The sequence below is a fragment of the Macaca thibetana genome, chromosome 10 (assembly GCF_024542745.1).
Source record: "Macaca thibetana thibetana isolate TM-01 chromosome 10, ASM2454274v1, whole genome shotgun sequence".
NCBI lineage: Eukaryota > Metazoa > Chordata > Mammalia > Primates > Cercopithecidae > Macaca > Macaca thibetana.
The window spans coordinates 89,018,129-89,043,560 of record NC_065587.1 but is presented as its reverse complement, the minus strand read 5'-3'; the positions used below and the strand labels follow the sequence as shown (position 1 = coordinate 89,043,560).

The 25,432-nt window shown below is 44.9% G+C and overlaps 1 protein-coding gene across 1 annotated transcript in view; it reads right to left on the bottom strand.

Annotated features, from left to right (window-relative positions):
- Positions 1–5,617: 5,617 nt before the first annotated feature.
- CFAP61 (cilia and flagella associated protein 61) overlaps positions 5,618–25,432 on the bottom strand; it is a 291,671-nt gene continuing 271,856 nt past the window's right edge. The window contains exons 26-27 of the mRNA XM_050805793.1: positions 22,143–22,233; positions 5,618–6,101 (exon numbers count right to left, since the gene is read on the bottom strand). Of these exons, the coding sequence (XP_050661750.1) occupies positions 5,901–6,101; positions 22,143–22,233 (292 nt within the window). The 3' untranslated portion in view covers positions 5,618–5,900. The remainder of the gene's footprint in view (positions 6,102–22,142; positions 22,234–25,432) is intronic.

Below are 25,432 nucleotides of genomic sequence, written 5' to 3'. Positions count from 1 at the left end.
TCCACATGAGTCATAAGTTGTGATGGGGACAGTTGTTAGGCTTTGTTAATTAAGGGGTTAATCAAGTTGCTTAATCAAGGGAAAGATAATTGATAATTTTATGTTGTAATATTTTAACTCACACACTGAAAAGGGAAGAATGCATATAGTGAAATATATTTTGACAAGTCTCACCCTAGTTTTAAAAATGCTGTGGTGAGTGCTAGTCTCCCCAAAAGTTAGAAATCTTAAAATGAGTTTATCTAAAATTTATAAACATATTTCTATCTTAAAGTAACTGATGTTATTTCCTTGCTCTTTTGAGCGCTGATTAATAGTGCTGATGAAATTAGAAGTGGGAAAAGGATTCCGAGACAGCTTTGGCCAATTTTATTTTCTAATCACGAATCCCATCTGGATTGGAGAATAGTACAGGGCGGGGGCTCGGCCTGCTACATTCGGTCTTGCATATGTAACACTCCTTCTATTCAACAGATAACAGAGAGTTAGTCACCTTGTGAATCCTTTAAAAATAACAACACTCATAATTGTAAATAAGCCGTGGGGATGGGGAACCGGTACCGCTACCAACAAAAAAATAAAACAACTCTTGCCTGAGTGAATTCAAACAGGGCTCTGAATTTAGCCAAGGGAATCTATTGAACGCTACTGATATACTGAGATTCAATGAATCCGTTTCTTTTTCTTTATTTGTGGCTTCTAGTCTTGCCAGCCTAAATGAAATCTGCTTCAGACGGGTCAGTCAAAATAAATGGAAACTTGAAAGGTACTAGTATTGAAAACTAATTTCACCACCTGGGGCTGGGAAAGAATTGGGCTGCCCGTGCGAAGCACACACCAGCGACCTCCAAGCAGGTGTAGCCCAGCCTGGGTTGTGGATCGCAGCCGCCTTCTGCGTGATTTTCTCAGAACCTGTGTGCCCTCATGGATGGGAACATCGGGTCGAGATACTTGTCTTCGCTTGAGAAGAGCAAAGCGCCACCACACTGCGCCCCTGACGCCGGCCTTAGCGCACGCGAGTCGGAAAAGGGGCCGCGTGAAGTTAAGTTGGGGGAAAGAGCGTGGATTTGCCCCCCTCCAGGGGGACTTCGCCAAAGTCAGTGAGCATAGGATCCAAGGCAGATCACCTAAGTGTCCTTCCCGGGCTTTAGGCGACTCCTCCCCTTCCTTCGGGGTCCTGGCCAGCGCTTTGGAAAAATCCCGGGCCTCTGCATTTCTTGCCCTTACGGACCCCGCGGTGGGTTCTTCCTCTGACCACTGCGGAGCCCGAGGCCACAGGCGCTGCAATGTCTCCTATCCTGGTGTGCGGGGGTGCCGTCGGGGCGCGCGCCGGGGTTCACTGTGACCCTCACCACAGCTGGAAATCAAAGTCAAGGCAACCGGGAGTTTGTAGAAAGCGCGAAGCTTGGAAATAAGAGCAGAAGCGGGGAACTTCTACGGAGGAGTTGGCTCCTTGGGGTGTCTAGAACAGGCCGCCCTGGCCTCACGGGAGGAGCCGGGCCCGCATTCTCACCCCACAGCGGGTAGCGCGTTTGGAGACGTCGGCGTTGAGGGGGGAGTTGTCAGCGCCCCCCATCCCCACTCTGCTGCAGACTTCTCTTCTGGCTTCACAGAAGCCCCCACTCCTGGCCCTCAGTCCCCGGAGCCACAACGGGCAGGAACCGTACGTTGCCGCTGCAGTGCCCGCCGCCCGGAGGGACCAGCGCCTCCCTGCGCCTGGCGCGCCCGACCCGAGCTGGTGAGAGGCTTTGTATTTGCAGGAATGAGGGGTTGTTGTGTCAGTCCCAGGGGCACGCGAGAGACACGCGCAGCCCGCCTGCCCACCACCCCGCCCGGCCCGGCCCCAGGCACCTTCCGGGCCTCCCGCCCGCGGGCCGTTGCCTTTGTTCCGCGCATTAGCATAAAGCTGCCAGGGATCTCCCGTTTAAATAATTCCACACAAAAGGAGAGTGCATGAAAGAGAGCGAACAAGGGACGATCCGCGAGGCTGCGCCGTGCGCCCTCGCGGGGAGGGACCGCGCTCAAGTATTTCCCTCCCCTCGAGTTTCAAGTGCCCCCTGGCAATCTGCTGCGCGCCCATTATTCGGCCGGGGACCGACGGCGTGACTGGCCGCCTCTTTTATCCCCCCGAGAGTACCGTCGGGACCACTGCACGCTCCTTGAAGTGCCCTCAGGGCTGTTTCTTTTTGCCTCGGTGGGACCGTCGGGCCAGGGAGGGAGGAGAGCGGGCAGGAAGGCCCGGGCGGGCGGCGGGAAGGGCGGTGTCGGCGAAAGCTGGCAGAGGCGAAGCCTGGAAGGTGAGAAAGTCATAACCAGGGAATTAGGTCAGGGAGAGTCAGGACGGCACTGGACTCATCGGGATAACATTGAACTTGGGGTGTAAGAGGTGACCTCCACCTGTGAGGTGCTGGCGGCAGCTGGTCCGTGCGCCTCGGTCTCAAACGGAACTGACAAAACCCAGCGAAACTGACCAGAAAGGCCGCGGCGACTCAGATCCTTTCCCCTTCCTCCCACCCCACTCACACCTGCACCCCGCCTCGCCTGCCGTAGGAGGACGAAGAGGCATCCAGGCTCCTGGGGGCCACAAGAGCATACTTTCTACCTTGGTGTGCGTTTTTGCTATGGGGTTAGGGGGTGGTCCTCCCCCACCACCGCCGTTCCTCTCCCTTCCGCCTTTCCCTCTTCTCCCGTCCCTGCTCTCCTCCCTAGCCCTCCGGTTCCCTCCTTGTGTCATCCGCCTCCTCTCTCTCCTCCTATCCTTCTCTCCCCTTCTGTCTCTTCTTTTCTTTCCCCTCCTTTCTTGCTCTCCACGGTCTCACCTCTCCCTCCTCTCTCTCCCCATCCCTTTCACTCCTAGTCCCTCCCCACCTGTGGTCTCCCTCCCCATGACTGGCCCCCTTCCTCTCTCCCAGCCCCTTCTTCCCACTGTCCCTCCCTCCCCATCCAGTTCCCCCAGCCTTTTTTGCTGTCTTTCTGCTCCTCTGTCTCCTCTCGTCCCTCTCTCCTGTGTCTTCCCTTGCTTGTTTCTGTCCTCTCTCCCTCTCTTCCCCCCACCTCTCTCCCAGTCTCCCATTCCTCTCCCCTACTCTCTTTGCTTCTCTCTCTCCCCCCTCCTTCACTCTCCCCCCACTCTTCTCCCTGCTCTTATTCTCCCCCCACTCCCCACAGGCCAATGTGTGTTATTTTATTTGTCTAGAGAGAGCCTATTTGTTCAGTGATGTGTGGCCTCCTGGTCGCCTGCTTTAATGGGGGACGCGGAGGCTTGGTTTCTGTGAGCATTAGCATACAGCTGCCGGGCTCTGCGCCCCTGCCGGCGCTCACTTTATCCCAGCCTTATCATCACTTCTTCTTTCAACCAGAAAACAATCAACAGCTCCTCGCACTCGGCGACTTTCGAGCCCTGCTCCCTGCTTCTTGGCTAACACTGGCTCACTCGGGTGCGCACCCTCTCTCTCTCTCTCTCTCTCTCCCTCCTCTCTCTCTCTCCCTCCTCTCTCTCTCTCCCTCCTCTCTCTCTCTCCCTCTTGAAAGGGTAAATATTGATTGGCTGGCTTTACATTTTATGCTCCATGCCATATTTCCTTCCCTCTCTCACTTCGTCGTTGATTTTTCTCTTGCCCTCCTGTGATGTTTGAGTGTAATAAAACCATAAGAAGCCATTTTTTGGAAAGGCGGTGGTTACACTCTTTATTAAAAACCGACGTCTGTCGGGAGAGCAATTAGAGGCATCACAAGGCAGGGTTGTTGCATGTGTTTTGGGAGAATAAAACTTTGGAAAATTAACTTTGGTATTTTTTTATTAATATTCTTTGCTTAAAACTGTAGAATTCCAAGATCAAGCTTAGAAGCCAAGATGTCCCCAGCTCAGCAGCAAGTGCTGAAATATGTAGAGATGCCAAGCATTCATTCCACTTACAGAATTCATGCCTTGTGCAAGCCAAGTCCAAATATTGGTCTCTTTCAAGCACTTCCTTTTGCCAGGCTTTATCTTCACCGTTATTTTCCCAAAGCCCTTAGAATAGTCAATTGCCAAGTTATAATCAACAACTCTTGAATTCCTCTTTTATTCTTAGGAAACTTGTTCAGTGATAAAGTTTTCAAGTCTGAACAGATATGCTAAGATCCTTAGATTCAGGAAATTATTTAGCATATATGCTAAATGTCCTGTAAATTACCCACTTTCTAAGTGTGAGATAAGGATTAAAATAATGTCACCCAATACACTTTGTAGACGAAAATATATTCTAGATATTTTCGAGTCTGCTGTGATACTTATGGAGCTCCAACACTCCTTTTTCAAAAGGCGGCAAAGGAAAACTTGTCACATTTATGCATGATTTTGTATTAAGGTTGACATTGTCATTTGGGGTCACTTTTATGTGACTAGAGGCTTTTTAATGCTAATACTTGGTCACAGAAGTCATAACTGTTGATCCTCTGAGGTTGTTCTGTTAATCTCCATCCAAGGGTTCCAGGACCTGTCACAGAAACTTACTCCTTTTACTTATGAGTTTGACCCAGGTCCTTTCAGGGGAAAGGGACAGGGGAGGAGAGTTGCTTGAGCCGACTCATTCACCAGTCCCTGAAATATGGTTTCACGTGTGCTGGGTCTGAATTCTGAAGCGTGGACCAGTAGCAATTGTTCCCTATTCAAGTGACATAGTGTGTACCATATGGCCAATGCTGGGCCCTCCCCACAGTGACCCATGCATTTGTGGAAAACGCACATGTGAAGGAATTAGGAGCATTTATTGCTTGCTTTTGCCTGCCTTGGGAAAATCAAGAGTTCAGTATTCTGGAACAATTTTATTTTGCAGAAATATCAATATCAAATAACTTTGCAGTTCCAACAAGTTGGCACTTTGCAGCAGAGAGTTTGATAATGTGTATACAATACTGTAATGCCAGCTCTGACTTTCCTTCTAATAGTTGTGTATCCCTTATCTTGTGCCAATTTTTGCTCAACATTTACCTGAAATATAACACATGAACAAAAAAGTGGAATTGTTCACAAAAACCAATGTTAAGCCCTGCTGTGAAAAAGTGTGTCACACTATCTACTAAGACAGACCCAATAAATGAGAACCATCTTATGTGCTGTTGCCCCTCGTTCCTGAATCCATGCAGTTTCTAGTGGGCAATTAATTTGCTTTATTTATAAGAAAAAGGGTTTCTGATCCACATTATAGCTGACATGTACTAGGGACCCCCTCCCCCTCCCCCCAGTGCAAAGCAGCAGTGCTAAGGATAAAAGAAAGTGAACTTAGATGAACTTCCCATTACCACCTTACCATGTTCTAATCTAAAACCTATGTGTGAACCCCTTGAGCATCCAACTTTTCTGTGACTTTAGGCTCCTCATATGCAGTTTGAAACAGAAATACAGCCTCCTCCTTTCCAAAGGTCATGTACGCTTTCCTACACAATCACTGCTTCTGATGTTGGACTATATAGATTTAATTTCTCATCCTCTGTTTACTGATTTTCCATTCTGGGCACATTTTCTTTTTTATCACCCATAAGTATTGCTGGGTAAACATGTGAAGAACTAACAAGACTGGCAGCAGAAGTTTCCAGGAAATCAAACAGAATCACACCCAAGGTAAAACAAGTTTTACACAGTATGATCTCATTTTATTGCCGAAATGGATTATTCTGCAGAGAAACATGCCTGGGATTTGTAAAGCGAGCCTGCCCCAGAAGAGAGGCACACGGCCATGTGCCACCTACTGGGATGATAGAAAACTACAGGCATAAGTCGGGGAAGGAAAGGAAGGAACAAAACCACCAGGGGCTGGCTTCCCTGTCATACCAGGATGCAGAGAACTTTTCTATTTCTACAGAGCAAGTTTCCAGGAACTAAATAAATGAAAACCATAAAGGGGAGACCCTGCCTACAACTAAATGATGCCTGGCCACGCATACATGGGCAGGTGGTAGCGATTATAGTGTAGGTAGTCCAGAGTGCTTCTCTCCACCAGGGTTTTGTAGATGGATTCCTCGAAGACTCTTTTGAGGTATTGCCTGGGCTTCTCAGTCGGGTTTATTTCCTCATCTTCTATCTGATGGGCTAACTGCTCTATGGAAGGAAGATCTTCCTCCTGTAAAACACAGTAAGAGGCCAGATATAGAAATTAATTGGACCCTGCACAGTTGTAACAGGGCAGTTTCGTGAAAACGAAAACGATAGTAGTCAGCTGTGCAAGGCTGGTCACTTTTTTCCTAGCTTTTGAAAATTTATTTTTAATTGTGGCAAAGTATACAATAACATCAAATGTCTTATTTTAATAATTTTTAGGTGTACAGTTCAGTGGCATGAAGTACATTCACATTGCTGTGTAACCCTCACCACTGTCCATCTCCAGGACTTTTTCATCTTTGTCAACTGAAATACTGTCTCCATTAAACAGCAGCTCCCTACCCTCCCATCCTCCAGGCCCTGGAAACCGCCTCTGTCTCTGTGAACGTGACTACACAGGCACCTCATATGAGTGGAACTGTGTAGTATTTTTTTTGTATGACTGGCTTATGTCACTTAGCATAATGTCCTTAAGAGTCATCCAGGTTAGTAATTTCAAGCCCTTCATTTTCAGATAAAAATCATCATACTTGTTTTGTTGTCGTCGTTGTTTCTGTTTGTTTTTTGAGAAGGAATTTCGCTGTTGTTGCCCAGGCTGGAGTGCAATGGCGCGATCTGGGCTCACTGCAACCTCCGCCTCCCAGGTTCAAGCGATTCTCCTGCCTCAGCCTCCCGAGTAGCTGGGACTACAGGCGTGGCCCACCACACCTGGCTAATTTTGTATATTTAATAGAGACAGGGTCTCTCCTTGTTGGTCAGGCTGCTCTGGAACTCCCCACCTCAGGTGATCTGCCCGCCTTGGCCTCCCAAAGTGCTGGGATTACAGGCGTGAGCCACTGTGCCCTGCCCGTTTAAAAAAAAAAAAAAAAAAAAAAAAAAAAAAGGAGTGATTAAACCTTTTTACTTGAAAGGTCCTAGATGGTTTTCTTGGTTATGATTCCCAAGAAATGGGATTTTAAAATCTTAGAATAAATTCGCGGTCAAGTCAAATGTTATTGATACATTTGAAAAGATAGGGCTTAGAAAGAATAAAGTGGTTTGAAGTTGAGAATCATATGATGTACACAGGTACAGCGTAGTAGAGATTTTCCGAACATTTCATTATAAACGTTTTCAGAGACAAGTTGAAGAATTGTCCAGTGGGCACCTGCACGCCCCCACCTGGACTCCACAGATAACATCTGCTATATTTGCTTCACCGCCGCATATCTGCCCTCCAGAGTAGGGTACTTCTAGAAAGCACATCCCCCAGGGTTGAGCTGGGTGCTTTCCAAACACTGTGATTCTTGAACATCACTGTAGATCAAGAGTCTGTGGACTCCAATGGTACATTTATTTCAACTTCCAATAATTCCTTCTGTTTTGAACAGAAAAGGCAATTACTTGCAGGGTTTTGTTGGATTATTAACTTACTAGTGATAAGAGCTTATAGATAGAAAAGTAGACTCAAGCTATATGGAGGCATAGAGTCATTGCCACTTGGCTAAGCAAGACACAACAAGGTGTTGGAGATTATGCATGCATTGGAAAGAGCAGTCAGTGGGGGTTGCAGGAATTCAGAGTTAAACCAGAGGGATAAAGGCAGTGATAGGGAAAAAGCAACTGATTCTCACAACTAAACACTGGAGGTGCTGAAAACTTTGGGTGCCACCAGTAAGGCCTCGTGGATATATTCTGCAATGTATATGAGGTTGGCTCTTTCTTCCTTAATTTTTCTGGAGAACTCTATCAAACCAACCAAAAACAATTGCCTTATTAAAATTATACAAGATTTCGAGCTCATATTGTATGCTGCTGTTCTGACACTGGGTTAAATAGTGTAAAATTACTTTTAAAGTTTGTTTCAGGCAAATATTGCTCTAGATTATAAACAGATTTTTGGGCACTTGCCTCTTGAAGGATGACCTGTCATACTGTGATCATCTTCTTTCACTGTGTGACCACCTCCCCTCACAGTATGACCACCTCCCCTCAGTGTGACCACTTCCCCTCAGTGTGACCACCTCCCCTCAGTATGACTACCACCCCTCACAGTGTGACCATGTCCCCTCAGTGTGACCACTTCCCCTCAATGTAACCACCTCCTCTCAGTGTGACCACCACCCCTCTCAGTGTGACTACCTCCCCTCACAGTATGACCACCTCCCCTCAGTGTGACCACCTCCCCTCAGTGTGACGACCACCCCTCACAGTGTGACCACCTCCCCTCACAGTATAACCACCTCTCCTCAGTGTGACTGCCTCCTCACTCACAGTATGACCACCTCCCCTCAGTGTGACCACTTCCCCTCAATGTGACCACCTCCTCTCAGTGTGACTACCACCCCTCACAGTGTGACCACCTCCCCTCCCAGTATGACCACCTCCCCTCAGTGTGACCACCTCCTCACTCACAGTATGACCACCTCCCCTCATTGTGACCACCTCCCCTCAGTGTGACCACCTCCTCTCAGTGTGACCACCTCCCCTCACAGTATGACCACCTCCCCTCAGTGTGACCACCTCTTCTCAGTGTGACCACCTCCTCTCACAGTGTGACCACCTCCCCTCACAGTGTGACCACCTCCCCTCAGTGTGACCACCTCCTCACTCACAATATGACTACCTCTTCTCAGTGTGACCACCTCCCCTCTCAGTGTGACCACCTCTGCTCACAGTGTCACTACCTCCCCTCAGTGTGATCACCTCCCCTCAGTGTGATCACCTCCCCTCAGTGTGATCACCTCCCCTCACAGTGTGGCCGCCTCCCCTCTCACAGTGTTACCACCTCCCCTCTTACAGTGTGACCACCTCCCCTCTCACAGTATGACTACCTCCCCTCTCACAGTGTGACCACCTCCATCACAGTGTGACCACCTCCCCTCACAGTGTACCTTCCCTTAGTGTGACCACCTCCCCTCTCACAGTATGACTACCTCCCCTCTCACAGTGTGACCACCTCCATCACAGTGTGACCACCTCCCCTCACAGTGTGACTACCTTCCCTTAGTGTGACCATCTCCCCTCTCACAATGTGGCCACCTCCCCTCTCACAGTGTGGCCACCTCCCCTCACACAGTGTGACCACCTCCCCTCTCACAGTGTGACTCCCTCCCCTCTCACAGTATGACTCCCTCCCCTCAGTGTGACCACCTCCCCTCTCAGTGTGACCATCTCCCCTCACAATGTGATTACTTTTTCTTTCACAGCATGATCACCTCCCCTCGGTGTGACCATCTCCCCTCTCACAGTGTGACCACCTCCCCTCTCAGTGTGACCACCTCCCCTCTCAGTGTGACCACCTCCCCTTTCACAATGTGATTACTTTTTCTCTCAGCGTGACCACCTCCCCTCAGTGTGACCACCTACCCTCATGCAGCGTGACCACTTTTTCTCTCAGTGTGACCACCTCCCCTCACACAATGTGATCACTTTTTCTCTCATAGTGTGAATCCCTCCCCTCTCAGTGTGACTACCTCCTCTCAGTAGTGTGACCATCTCCCTTCACACAGTGTGACCACCCCTTCCTCCCCTCATTACCCTTATGAATTCAACTTCTTTAGATTCCACATGTAAGTGAGATCATGCAGTATTTGTCTTTCTGTACCTGATTTTTTTTTTTTTTTTAAGACAAGGTCTCACTCTGTTGCCCAGACTGGAGTGCAGCGGGACGATCTCGGCTCACCACAACCTCTGCCTCCTGGGTGCAAGCAATTCTCCTGCCTCAGCCTCCCGAGTAGCTGGGATTACAGGTGCACACCACTACCGCCTGGCTAATTTTTGTATTTTTAGTAGAGACGAGGTTTCACCATGTTGGCAAGGCTGCTCTTGAACTCCTGACCTCAAATGATCCACCTGCCTCAGCCTCCCAAAGTGCTGGGGTTACAGGCCACCGTGCCCGGCCGTACTTAGCATAATGTCCTCCAGTTTCATCCATGTTGTTGAAAATGACAGAACAGAACTTCCTTTTTTTAAGGCTGAATAGTATTCCATTGTGCATATATACCATAATTTCTTTATCCATTCATCTGCTGATGAACACTTAGGTTCAATTCGTGTCCTGGCTATTTTGAATAGGCTGCAACAGGCATAAGAATGCAGATATTTCTTTGATACACTGATTTCATTTCTTTGTTTTTTTTTTTTTTTTTTGAGACGGAGTCTCGCTCTGTCCCCCAGGCTGGAGTGCAGTGGCTGGATCTCAGTTCACTGCAAGCTCCGCCTCCCAGGTTCACGCCATTCTCCGGCCTCAGCCTCCTGAGTAGCTGGGACTACAGGCACCCACCACCTTGCCCGGCTAGTTTTTTGTATTTTTTAGTAGAGACGGGGTTTCACCGTGTTAGCCAGGATGGTCTCGATCTCCTGACCTCGTGAGCCACCCGTCTCGGCCTCCCAAAGTGCTGGGATTACAGGCTTGAGCCACCACGCCCGGCCCTGATTTCATTTCTTTTGGATACATACCCAAAAGTGAGATTGCTGGATCATATGTAATTCTATTTTTAGTTTTCTGAGGAACCTCCACATTGTTTTCCAAAATGGCTGAACCAATCTCCATTACCACCAACAGTGAACAAGAATTCCCTTTTCTCCACATCCTTGCCAACCTTTTATCTATAACAGCCATACTAACAAGGGTGAGGTGGTAGCTCACTGTGGTTTTATTTTGCATTTCCCTGATGATACATGAGGTTGATCCTTTTTAAAATATATCTTTTGGTCACAGTAAGTCCTCATAGCGTCCTAGAAACTGTAACTTTATGTGAGATAACATGTATCAAAACAAATTTTACCATAGGCTAATTGATAAGAACAAGAGTGAAGTTCCGACAGCATATTTCTGGTCACAAAAACATCACCAAACTTCTAAATAAAGATCAAAAACACTTCTAATATTAAACACTAAAATAATTGTGGGCTATAATACATTTAAGAAAGATTAACATAAACAAGTAAGGTAATTATTTACCGAATTATTTCAGTTCTGGGTGGTGAGTTGCTGCAGCTTATCCTGGCAGCTCAGGTCACAAAGCGGGAACCCATGATGAACAGGACCCTTCCCATCACAGGGTACATTCCCACCCACATCCGCACCCACACTCACGCACACTGGGACCATTTAGACATGCTAATTAACCTTTTGTGTCTGGCTCTTTTCACTTAGCGTGGTGTTTTGTTTTTTTCTGATCTTTGAACTCCAGTGTACCTGGTGAAAACCCACAATGCACACAAACATGGGCAGAACATGCAAACTCCACAGACAGTGGCCCAGGAATGACTTTCTTTTCCTCATCAATGTTACAATGAAAGGATGTTATTTGAGGACCTACCACATGTATTCTTTTGAGAAGTGTCTATTCAGGTCCTTTGCTTGTGTTTATATCAGGCCATTTGTTTTCCTGTCAGTGAGTTGTGTGAGTTCCCTATATATTTTGGATATTAGCTAAAATTGGATATCATACATCAAATCAGCTGTATGATTTGGAAATATTTTCTCCCAGTCTGTGAGCTGTCTCTTTGCTCTGTTGTTTTCTTTGCTGTGCAGACGCTTTTACATTTGATGTAGACCCACTTGTCTGTTTTTGCTTTTGTTGCCTGTGCTTTTGGTGTCACATCCAAAAAAATCCTTTCTGAGACCAATGTCAAGAACTATTTCTCCTATGTTCTCTTCTAGAAGTTATACAGTTTCCGGTCTTATGTTTAAGTCTTCACTCCATTTTGAATTGATTTTTCTGTATGGGCTGAGAGAAGAGTCCAATTTCATTCTTCTGCATGTAGATATCCAGTTTTTCTAATACCATTTATTGAAGGGACTGTCCTTTCCCCATTGTATGTTCTTGCCACTTCTGTCAAAAATCAATTGACTGTAAATGTGTAGGTTTATTTATGACTTTGTATCCTGTCCCACTGGTACATTTATCTGTTTTTATGGCAGTACCATGCTGATATGGTTTGGCTCTGTGTCCCCACCCAAATCTCATTTCGATTTGTAATCCCCATGTGTCTGTCAAATGACAGAGGTGTTTGGATCATGGGGGCGAACTATGCTGAGAACTATGCTGTTCTCCTGATAGTGAGTGAGTTCTCATGAGATCTGATGGTTATAAGTGTTTGGAAGTTCCTCCTTTGCTCTTCTCATGCTCCTGCCACCTTGTGAAGAAGGTGCTTGCTTCCCCTTCCACCATGATTGTAAGTTTCCTGAGGCTTCCCTGGCCATATGGAACTGTGAGTCAATTAAATCTCTTTCCTTCATAAATTACTCAGTCTCAGTTCTTTATAACAGCGTGAAAATGGACTAATACACATGCTGTTTTGATTACTATAGTTTTGAAATATACTTTGAGATCAGGTAGTGTTATGCCTCCAGTTTTTGTTTTGTTTGTTTTTTCTCAAGATTGTATTGGCTATTTGTGGGTCTTTTGTGGTTCCATATGATTTTTAAGATTGTCTTTTCTGTTTCTGTGAAAAATGACATTGGCATTTTGATAGGAATTGCATTGAATCTTCAGATTGCTTTGGGTAGTATGGACATTTTAACAATATGAATTCTTCTAATCCATGAACACATGATATCTTTCCATTTATTTGTGTTGGCTTCAATATTTTTCATCAATGTTTTATAGCTCTCATTATACAGATCTTTTAACTCCTTGGTTAAAAACTCCTAAGTATTTTTTTATGCTTTGTAAACGGAATTGCTTTCTTAATTTCTTTTTCAGATAGTTTATTGTTAGTGTATATCAACATTATTATTATTTTTTTCTAGACGGAATCTCACTCAGACTAGAGTACAGTGGCATGATTTTGGCTCACTGCAACCTCCGCCTCCTGGGTTCAAGAGATTGTCCTGCCTCAGCCTCCTGAGTAGTTGGGATTACAGGTACCTGCCACCATGTCTGGCTAATTTTTTTTATTTTTAGTAGAGATGGGGTTTCACCACGTTGGCCAGGCTGGTCTTGAACTCCCGACCTCAGGTGATCCGGCTGCCTTGGCCTCCCAAGGTGCTGGGATTACAGGTGTGAGCCACTGTGTCTAGCCAACACTACTGACTTTTGTATGTTGGTTTTGTATCCTGCAACTTTACTGAACTCACTTACCAGTTCTACCAGTTTTTTTTGTGGAGTGTTTAAGGATTTTATGTATATAAGATCATGTCATCAGCAAACAGAGACAATTTCACCTCTTCCTGTCCTAGCTGGCTGCTTTTTACTTCTTCTTTTTCCCTAATTGCTCTGGCTAGGACTTCTAGTCCTATGATTAATAGAAGTGGCAAGAGTGGGCATCCTTGTCTTGTTCCTGATCTTAGAGGAAAAGCTTTCAACTTTTCACCACTGAGAATGATGTTAGCTGTGGGCTTGTCCCCGGCCTTTATTGTGTTCAGGAACATTCCTTTTATACCTGATTGTTGAGAGGTTTTTTTTTTTTAATCATGAAAGGATGCAAATTTTATCAAATGCTTTCTCTGCCTTCTAGCATAATGTTTTGAGGTTCATGTGCTTTGTATCAGTACCTCATTTCTCTTCATGGCTGAATACTATTCCATTGTGTGGCTAGACCACATTTGTTTATCCGTTGATATGTTGATGGAGATTTGGGTTGTTTCCTCCTTCTGGCTATTCTAACCAGTGCTGCTTTGAAGATTCTTGTACAAGCGATCATTAGAATACCTCATTCAATTCTTTGTTTGTTTCTTTTGTTTTTTTGAGAAGGAGTCTTGTTCTGTCACCCAGGTTGGAGTAAAGTGATGTGATCTCAGCTTATTGCAACATCTACGTCCTGGGTTCAAGCAATTCTCCTGCCCCAGCCTCCTGAGTAGGTAGGACTACTGGTGTGCACCACCACGTCCGGCTAAGTTTTGTATTTTTAGTAGAGATGTGGTTTCATTACATTGGCCAGGCTGGTCTTGAACTCCTGACCTCAGATCTGCCCACCTCAGCCTCCCACAGTGCTGGGATTACAGGTGTTAGCCACCACTTCCGGCCTCAGTTCTGTTGGATATATATTTAGAAGTGCAATTGCTGAGTCATATGGTAATTCTGTGTGTAACTTTTTGAGGAACCATCAAAACATTTTCTATAGCAGGTGTAATTTTACATTCCCACCAGCAATTCAGTTCCCATTTTCCCTACATCCTTACTATTTCCCCCCTTGTTTTGTATTATAGCCATCCTAGTGGATGTAAAGTGCTATCTCATTATGGTTCTGATTTGCATTTCCCTAATAATTACTGATGCTGAACATATTTTCATGTAAATAGGTTTACTTCTGGACTCTGAATTTTATTCAATTGATCTGTAGATCTATTCTCATGCAAGTACCACACTGTCTTGGTTACTGTGGCTTTGTAGTAAGAAAATGTGAGTTCTTCAACTTTGTTCCTTTTTTCCTCCAAGATAGTTTTGGCTATTTGGAGTCCCTTCCATTTCCATAGGAACTTAGGACTTGCATTTCTTTTTAAAAATGCCCTTGGAATTTTGATAGGATTGTACTGAATTGTAGATTGTTTTGGGTGGTATTGCCATATCCTAACAGTATAAAGTCTTCAAATGCATGAACACAGATGTTGTCCCATTTATTTAGGTAGTCATTCACTTCTTTCAAAAATGTTTTGTAGTTTTCAGTGTATAAGCCTTGCCCTATTTTGGTTAAATTTATTCCCAAGTATTTTATTCTTTTTAATGCTATTATAATTGTTTTCTTAATTTCATTTTCAAATTATTAACTGCTAATATGGTTTGGATGTTTTGTCCCCTTCAACTCTCATGCTGAAATGGGATCCCCAATGCTGGAAGTGGGATCTGGAAGAGGTGTTTGGGTCTTGGGGAGGATCCCTCATGAATGGCTTGCTACTGTCCTCGTGGTAATGAGTGAGTTCTCACTCTGAGTTCACGCTAGATCTGGTTGTTTAAAAGAACCTGGCACCACTTCCCTCTCTCTTTTGCTCCCTCTCTTGCCATGTGATACACTGTCTCCCCCCTTCACCTTCCATCATGATTGGAAATTTCCTGAGGCCCTCACCAGAAGCAGATGCCAGTACATGTACTTCATGTACAGCCTGCAGAACCGTGAGCCAAATCTCTTTTCTTTATAAATTACCCAGTCTCAGGTGTTCTTCTAAAGCAATGCAAACAGATTAATACAACTGCTAATGCAGACAATGGATTATTGTGTGTTGATTTCATATTCTGCAACTTTGCTGATTTCATTTCTTAGCTCTAATAGTTATTTTTTGGATTCTTTAGGATCACATCACCTGAGAATGGAGATAGTTTTACTTCTTCCTTTCCAATGTGGATGTCTTTTATACCTTTTTCTTGCCTGATTGCTCTGGCTAGAACTTCCAAAACCGTGCTGAATATAAGTGGTGAAAGCAGGCATCCTTGTCTTATTCCAGATCTCAGGGATAAGAATTCAGGTTTCAGCAATTCATTATTGAGTGTGATGTTATCTGTGGGTTTTTCATATACATCCTTTATCAGATTGGAGACATTCCCTTCTATTGACAGTTTTTTTTTTGTCAAATGCTTTTTCTGCACCAATTGAGATGATAGTGGTTTTTTTCCCCTTTGTTCTTTTTTTTTTTTTTTTTTTTTTTTTTTTTTTTTTTTTTTTTTTTTTTTATGGAGTCTCACTCTATTGCCCAGGCTAGAGTGCAGTGGCCCAATCTTGGCTCACTGCAACCTTTACCTGCTGGGTTCAAGAGATTCTCCTGCCTCAGCCTTGTGAGTGGCTGAGATTACAGGTGTGTGCCACCATGCTTGGCTAATTTTTTTTGTATTTTTACTAGAGACAGGGTTTCATCATCTTGGTCAGGCTGGTCTCAAACTCCTGATCTCAAATGATCTGCTCGCCTTGGCCTTCCAAAGTGCTGGGATTATAGGCATGACCCACTGCGCCGAGCCTCCCCTTTGTTCTATTAAAGTGGTGTATTACATTGATTCATTTTTATATGTTGAACTACCCTTACGTTCCTGGGGTAAATCTCACTAGCTGGGTGTTTAGTCCTTTAATATGCTGCTGGATTTGGTTTGCTAATAATCTGCTGGCTATTTTTGCTTCTAAATTTAAAAGGGGTGTTGGTCTGTAAGTTTTCTTTTCTTGCAGTGTCTTTGTCTAGCTTTGGTATTAGGGTAATGCTGATCTCATTGAATAGTTCCAACCTCTTCTGTTTTTTGGAAGAGTTCAAGAGAATTGTTGTTAATTCTTTAAATGTTTGATAGAATTCACTAGCGAAGCCATCTGGTCTTGGGCTTTTCTTTGTGTGAGGTTTTTGATTATCAATTCAAGGTCTTTACTTGTTATAGCTCTGTTGAGATTTTCTATTTCTTCTTGTGTCAGTTTTTAGTTTGTTCATTTCTTTTTTTTTTTTTTTTGAGACAGAGTCTTGCTTTGTCGCCCAGGCTGGAGTGCAATGGCATGATTTCGGCTCATTGAAACCTCCGCCTCCCAGGTTCAAGTGATTCTCCTGCCTCAGCCTCCTGAGTAGCTGGGGTTACAGGCAAGTGCCACCATGCTGGGCTAATTTTTGTATTGTTAGTAGAGACGGGGTTTCACCATGTTGGTCAGATTGATCTCGAACTCCTGACCTCATGATCGGCCCACCTTGGCCTCCCAAAGTGCTGAGATTACAGCCGTGAGCCACTGCGCCCAGCTTAGTTTGTTCATTTCTAATACTTTGTCCATTTCATCTAGGTTATGTAATTGGTTGGCAAATAATTATTCATGGCGTTTTCTCATAATCCTTTTTTATTTCTGTAAGGTTGACAGTAACGTCCCCACTTCTATTTCGACTTTAGTAATCTGAGTCTTTTTTCTTAGTCAGTCTAGCTAAAGGTTTATCAATTTGGTTGATCTTTTCAAAGAACTAACTTTTGGTTTTATTGATTTTCTCTATTTTCTTATTCTCTATTTCATTTATCTCTGTTCTAATCCTTATTATTTCTTTTCTTCTGCTGGCATTAGGCTTAGTTTGGTTTTCTTTTCCTAGTTCCTCAAGTTATAAAATCAGGTTCCTGATTTGAGTTCTTTTTATGTAGGCACTTATAGCTTTAAATTCTGTTTTCTTTGGATCTCATAAATGTTGGTATGTTGTATCTTAGTTTTCATTCATCTATAAGCATTTCTAATATCCCTTTTTTATTTCTTTTATGATGCACTGGTTGCTTAAGAATGTGTTATTTAACTTCCACAAATTTGTGAATTTTTCCAATCTTCCTTCTGTTACTGATTTCCAGCTTCATTCCGTTGTGGTTGGAGAATATACTTTGTATGATTTTAATCTGTTAAAATGTATTGGCACTTGTTTTGTGGCCTAACATATGGCCTATCCTGGAGAATGTTTTGTGTGCACTTGAGAAGAATGTGCATTCTACTGTTGAACAGAGAATTTCATCCATGACTGTTGGGTCCACTTGGCTTATAGTGCTATTGAAGTCATCTATTTCCTTATTGATTTTCTATCTGGTTGTTCTAGTCATTATTGAAAGTAAGATACAGAAGTCTGCATTATTATTTTAGAACTATTTCTTCTTTCAATCCTGCTTTTATTCATGCATTTTGGGGTTCTTTTGTTAAGTGAATATATGGTTAGAATTGTTATATCTTTCCTAAAGGATTTTGAAGGATCATTTTGACTGAATAAAATTTCACCTTGGTCAGTGATGCTGTGGCTTTGCCTGCAGCTAAATAATGCAGTGCCAGTGTTCCTCTCTTTACCTCCACAAGAGCATTCACGATATCTTGGAATGAGTTTGCTTTTTAAAAATAAATGTTATATTCTTTTTTTTTTTTTTTTTTTTTTGAGACGGAGTTTTGCTCTTGTCACCCAGGCTGGAGTGCAATGGTACAATCTGGGCTCACTGCAAACTCCACCTCCCAGGTTCAAGCAATTCTCCTGCCTCAGCCTCCCGAGTTGCTGGGACTACAGCCACCTGCCACCATGCCCAGCTAATTTTTGTATTTTTAGTAGAGACGGGGTTTCACCATGTTGGCCAGACTGGTCTCGAACCCCTGACCTCAGGCGATCCACCTGCCTCGGCCTCCCAAAGTGCTAGGATTACAGGCGTGAGCCACGGAGTTTCACTCTTGTCTCCCAGGCTGGACTGAAGTGGCGCATCTCAGCACACTGCAACCTCCGCCTCCTGAGTTCAAGAGAGGCTCCTGCCTCAGTCTCCTGAGTAGCTGGGATTATAGGCACCTGCCACCATGCCTGAACAATTTTTTGTATTTTTAGTAGAGATTGGATTTCACCATGTAGGCCAGGCTAGTCTCGAACTGCTGACCTCAGGTGACCCACCTGCCTCATCCTCCCAGAGTGCTTTACACTCTGGGATTACAAGCATGAGCCACTGCACCCGGCCCATGTTATAATGATTCTAATCTTCATAACAGATGACTTCTAACAACATTCATAGATAATAGATAGGTAATAGTCTTTTCTTACTTTCTTTACATGTGGAAGGAGAAGAAAATTGATATACCAAGCTCTAGGATATCATAGTTAATGGGATTGAACTTCTGTACTTCCCAGAAGACAAGGTAGAAAGTGAAATAAAATGGGTTACATCATTTGAATATTTTTAAAAAATTTAATTTTAATTATTATGAGTACATAATAATTGCATATATTTATGGAGTACATGTGATATTTTGATACAGGCATACAATGTGTAATGATCAAATCAGGGTAAATGGAGTATCCGTCACCTCAAGCATTTACCATTTCTTTGTGTTAGAAACATTCCAATTCCACTCTTTTAGTTATCTTAGAACATAAAATAAATTAGTGTTAACTATAGTCACCCTATTGTGTTACCAAATACTAGATCTTATTCATCCTATCTAACTGTATTTTTGTACTCATTAACCATCCCCGCTTTATCCACCCTCTCCTTGCCACCCTTCACAGCCTCTGGTGCCCATCATTCTACTATCTCCAAGAGTTCAATTTTTTTTTAAGCTTCCACACATGTGTGAGAACATACAATATTTGTCTTTCTGTGTCTGGGATATTTTACTTAGCATAATGTCCTCCAGTTCCATCCATGTTGTTGCAAATGACAGGATTTCCTTATTTTTATGGCTGGGTAATATTCCATTGTCTATATAGACCACATTTTTTTTAATCCATTCATTTGTTGGATGCTTAGGTTAATCCCCTACCTTGGCTATTGTGAGTAGTGCTGCGATAAATATGAGTGTGTAGGTATCCCTTCGATATACTGATTTCCTTTCTTTTGGATATACACCCAGCAGTGGGATTGCTGGGTCGTATGGCAGCTCTATTTTTAGCTTTTTGAGGAACCTCCAAACTGTTCTCCATAGTGGCTGTACTAATTTTCACTGCCACCAACAGTGTGCGAGGGCTCCCTTTTCTCCACATCCTCGCCAGCATTTGTTATTGCCTGTCTTTTGGATAAAAGCCATTGTAACTGGGGTGAGATGATATCTCGCTGCAGTTTTGAGTTTTATTTCTCTGACGATTAGTGATGTTAAGCATTTTTCATATACCTGTTGGCCATTTGTACCTCATTTCAATATCTGAGAAAAGTTACTATTATTCTTTAGTGCAGGCTATTCACTTTATTTTATTTTCCTAGTACCAAACTCTTCGGTGAAATTCCCGCATATCTGCTCATGTGGCGGTCATTTCCCCAGCAGCCCGTCTCCACTGTCACCTCTGCGGCTGCTCACGGTGGCTGGCACTCCCTGGACCCCTCTTCTGTGCCATCGCACATTTCCCCTCTGCTACTCCTCCACAGCTCTCTGAGGTGGGAACGGCTGGCCCCATTTCTGCAGGAATGGGGGGGTCTGGCCGAGGCCACATTGCGTAGTCCAGCTGAGCGAGGCAGACACCACTCTACCCATCACCACTTCCTGTGGCCTTTCCCACTTGACAAACGAAATGCTGAAAATAAAACAGTCCTCCAATGGAGGTATTTTTCTTCCAGAGGTTTCATTTTCTGGAAATCTACAAGACCCACAAGAATGGCTGGAGGGCCTTTAGTGTGTGTCTTGGGCAAATGTCTGTGGCCACTTCTGATCTGCTGCCTGGGCCTGCTGTCCACACTGAGTTCATTCATAGCAAACGGGTCCACAGCAAATATCTCTACACAGGTCAAAGTTTGAGGGTATCTCAGTGAGTTGTATGAAAAGTGGTGGATGCCTTGGGCTTGACAGTTTCCGTGACTTCCCTTTTAAGCTTTAAGACTAAAACCCACCGGCTTTGTGCACAATGTTAACTGAAGAGCTCAACTCTGGGGTTAAGAAAGACGGAGGCACAGAGTTTTGATGGGATCACTTGGAAACGAAGGGCCGTTTACTGTAGGGGCAGTTGGAAGCTACAGATGACATTCTGCGAGGAAGGAAGGTGTCTCAGGAGCTGAACATTCAGTGAGCCCCAGGTTTACAACTCGGGTTCAGGTTTCCACTTAGGTTGGCCTCCTGCAGCCCTGGATGAAGTGCAGGGCCCTGTTTGGCCTGCAGCGCCTTTAATGGATTCCATCAGCACATGCACGCCTTCAGCAGCCTCTGACCTGGGCATTCAGCCACCCTCCACTTTCCTCAGTTGCATTTACCTGCTGGATCCCAAGTCATTGCTGTTTGGTTTGAACTTTAAACCTGGGTTTCCCAATCTAAGCCTGCTTCAGATTAGGAAATGATTTACATTTCCCAGCCGGACCCTGGGAGTGAAACTGAAAGTGGGGGCACTGAGGAGAAGGTCCCAGGATACCCACTTCGGCTCCGTATGGTTCAGTAACCATGTTCCCATCTTTGGGGTGAGACACCCTGGAATGTGAAGCTTGCTGTGTCACCATGGAGCTGATTTTAAAATCTCTAAGCTGGTCGGGCGCAGTGGCTCATGCCTGTAATTCCAGCATTTGGGGAGGCCGAGGTGGGTGGATCACCTGAGGTCAGGAGTTCAAGACCAGCCTGGCCAATATGGTGAAACCCTGTCTCTCCAAAAATATAAAAATTAGCTGGGCATGGTGGTGGGTGCCTGTAATCCCAGCTACTTGGGAGGCTGACGCAGGAGAATCGCTTGAACCTGAGAGGCAGAGGTTGCAATGAGCTGAGATCGTGCCATTGCACTCTAGCCTGCACAACAGAGGGAGACTCTGTCTCAAAAACAAAACAAAACAAACAAACAAAAAAACCCCAAAAATCCCCACCCCTCTAAATGTCAGTTTCTTCACTGGGAAAGTCAAGATGATAACAGTGGCTCCTCTACCCTCCTTAAATCACAGCAAGAGCTGGGATTAAGTGGGGAGCACACTGGGAACGGGGTGTGTGCTCTCTAGCGCTGCCGTGCAATAAGGCGTGTGGGCGCTCCCAGGTAGAAGTGACCATGGAGACGTGGGAGCTGCCCGTATAGATGGTAAAAGGAGGTGGAAGCTAACCCAGGCCCCAGCCCCTTGGCTGAGTGAAGCGGGGTAGAGCCAGGTTGGAGATTCAACCACGCACCGAGCACAGCTGTTAACGTTCCACAGTTCTGCTAGAGACTCTCGTATTGAAAGAAATATTTTAACTTAAAGTTTCACAAATACCTCATTATTTATACTGCAGAGTCAAATTTCATGCTGAGCACAGAGCCCTTGGGCTATGCAGCCTGATGTCCAGTTAATTCTGCAGTATTTTGAGAAGGAAGTTCTGGTTATAAAAGGAGTGTGCTTTTGAGGCACACTGGATGGCCTCCCTGTACATCTTTAAAACAACACACACACACATGTTCCGCAAATGGCTGGCAAACACAGGCAGAAACTAAAGGAATGCAACCTTCGTTCTTGAGGGCAAGTAGATGCAACTCAGATTCAGTTTTCTGCCAGCACTCTGAGCTGATCAGAAAAATACAGTTCCTTGTAAAAAGGAAAAAGAAATTTGCCCCCTATAAAAAGATTTAAATAAAATCACTTTCCCTGAAATATCACAGTCTGCATTTACATGCTCCTCAGTTTGCTTATATGAGATACAGTTGTTTTAAAAAATAAAACCATAAAATGGGAATGTAGGGAAAAGTCTAAATGATCAACAGCTATCAGCTGCTTATAATTTGCAAGGAATAATCCACATATCCATTAATCACTCTTACCTCCTTGGAGGCTAAGATTTGGCGTAACTCTTTCCTGAGATCAATAAAACGATCGTGGAACAGGGCCAGGCACCACGGCTCGGTGAAGTAGCTGGTAAGGAAAGAAGAGACTCAGTGAGCTGGCAACCCTCTCATTATCACTAATAAAGTATTTACCTGCTTTTTTGCCTTTATAAATTACAGTTCTGGCCTCATTGCAATCGTTTGCTCATAAAATGTCTTGTGGAACAGCCTGACCAATCAATTTTTTAAATGGATGTTCCTGCTGTAAGGCCAGGTCCCATAATTACATTTAAAGTGGTTTAATTCAGAGCTGGGGCAAGACCCAGTGAAGAATCCTGATTTTATCAGAATTTAAAAGCCTGAAGACTTGTAAAGAACGGTGTCTCCATTATCTGCCCTCGTTTGAGAAAAACAGATTGCAAGATTAACTGCTGCATAAATAAATTAAATTTGGGTAGACAATAACACAAATGTTGTTCATCATTAAGGTTTCTGGATTAATAATGGCCAGAGAAACAGGCTGCGTTGCTGCTGCAACATGCTGTTCGCACGGTCGCATCGATGCTGAATTGAATCTCTTGTAGGAGAGCTGTATTTTTTGGTGTTCAGATTTGCTAACTTTTCACTGAAAGTTGAAATGCTTTCTTATATGGAGAATAATAAGATTATCCTTTATTTAATTGGAAAATTTGATGCATTTTTGGAATAACCAAGAACTCTTATTGGTATTTTAACTCTTACTTTAAGTGTCTTGGAACAGGGAACTTAACTGCTTCAGGGTCAAAGCCATGTCGCTCAGCTGGGCTTTGCTCTCCTCTGGATGTGAGCTAGCTGTCCTTATTACTGTTTATAGATGTTGTGTGTGTGCACAGGGGAAGGAAAAACCTGGTGTCCCCACGTGGATGGGCACCTTCTGTTTTCCAAGACAAAAAGTTCTTAGGGATGGTGGTAAAGTGTCCCAGAGGCCACGGGGGCACTAGAGGACAGACACAACGCCGAGAGTCTGTGTTAGGGACAACCTGGCACTCGGCGGTATAAGGCCTTGCCCTGCACCCACTTGCCGGACCGGAAGACGGCATCAGTTCCTGATGACTCGCCCGCGTAGCTGTTCAGGTGATATGTTCATCCAGCTGTTAACACACCGTCTTTCCTCAGCAGCTGAAATCCCTCGTTTGTTTCTGTGGCACCATCAGAGCTCCCACCCCCTTGGTTTTGGGGGTCTACGGCTGCCTCTGTCTGGTGGCGGAACTGCCACTGCTTTCCTCACTTCCAGTGCCACCTGTTCCAACAACCCAGGTGCTCTCGGGCCATGCTCCCCACCCAGCGCCTTTACTACTCTGCCCTCTGTGCTGCCTGCTGGGGACCCGTCATCGTCTGCTTCAGAGAGGGAGTTCTGTGAAGTCCCACTTCCCTTGGGAGCCCACTGTGGCCTGTCACGAGCTCTGGCCCTCCATCTAAACACCTGGGTTCCCACAGCCTTGTCATACAGAATAGCGTCACTGCCCTAAAAAGCCGTCTATGCTCTGCCTACTCACTCTCTCTCCTTCCCTCCCTCTGAACCCCTGGCAAATTAATTTTGGAGGAACTTGAATTGTATTAGAGAAAATGGGGGCTATGTAACAATTTTTGTAAAACATTAAAAAAAATCCTAGTGTCCAGGTTTTATTTCAGAAATAGAGTGGTGTTCTCCCAACCACACACCACCACACATCACACTTGCCAGCAACTCTAAAGGGAATGGATTTGCGACTTGAGGCTGTGCGCTCCGGGTGCCCACGGTGGCTGGCCCAGGGATAGGCCTTGGGGCCCAAGCTCCTGGCAGAGACCTGCATGGTGAGGGCAGGGCTCAGGCCCGGCTGCTTTCCCATATCCAAGGACAACTTTAGCACCAGCTACAGGCTCCCAGGTGAGGGTGGCCAAGAGGGGTGAGGGTGTCTGGGATCCTGTGGGCTTCCTAAAATCATCCTACAGCAGTAGCATGGCAGCTTTCATCATTCAAATGGGAAAAGCTCTGAATTTAACCAAACCTATTTTACAGTTGATCATAATGTTGAGTCAAATGAAGGTGGTTTCCTTTTGATACAAGAATGTTAGGAGGAAATTCTGCTTTAAGAAAAGTTTTAGGAACCAGGTATGATGTGTCATGCCTGCAATCCCAGCACTTTGGGAGGCCAAGGTGGGAGGATCACTTGAGGCCAGGAGTTCAAGACCAGCCTGGACAGCATAGTGAGACCCCCATCTCTACAAAAAATAAAAAAATTTAAAAAATTAGCCAGATGTGGTGACACATGCCTGTGGTCCCAGCTACTAGGGAGGCTGAGATTGGAGGATCACTTGAGCCCAGGAGTTTGAGGCTGCAGTGAGCTGTGCTCTCCAGCCTACTGCACTCCAGCCTAGGTGACAGAGTGAGACCCCGTCTCCAAAAAAATAAAAATAAAGGTTCTAGACCTCCCCCAGGTTGAACGATTTCTACACTTTAGGCTCCTTCTGTATCCATAGGAAGGAAAGAAGCGTCTTGGATCCTGGCGAAGCTTAGGGCCAGGTTTCCGCCAGGTACTATGGTGCCATCAGCATTCGTGATGAGCTTTCGGGAAATTTGTATTTCCATGAATATTGTGAATTTTAAAAACAAAAACTATTAACTTTTTTCCCCCAATTTATATTCAAAAGGGGAAGACTACTAGGAGCGATGAAGTACCCCACACAGCCTGCCGTCTAGAAATCTTCGGGAGAGGGGGCCAGGTATGCACATGGCCCCAACGTGCTTTTTAAGGGGCTGTGTGCATTTGGGTGTCAATGCCACAAAAATCATTTTTGCACAGCTGTGAGAAAAAAGTTACACCTTTTGAAGACTGAAATAGAAGACCTTACTGTCTCTGTTCATGCTGCCAATGGCCAGCCTGGTTTATTTGGGAGGACTTAAATTCCCCATCACTTCTGCAAATAATACCCTTTTCCAAGAAGCCCTGGGAGATTTTGACTTGCGGAACTGAATTAACCATTTCTGGTCGATATAGTCCGATCGTTAAGCAATTGACTAAATGTCTCCAGAGGTCATCCTCGCCCGCTCATCCAGGCAGTTCCATCGACAGACTCAAATGGAGTGGGGATGTGAAGGCCGGCTTGGCCATCGGACACGCTGAAGGCCGAGGAAAGCCGATCAACACGACACACTGGGAGAAGTTGTAGGAAAAAGTCCAGCACATCTACGGGGAAAGAGAAGTGGTAAAGGTGTCCTTTAAAGGCCGGGATCTCAACTCCAAGGCCAAGGCCTTCCTGGCCAGCAG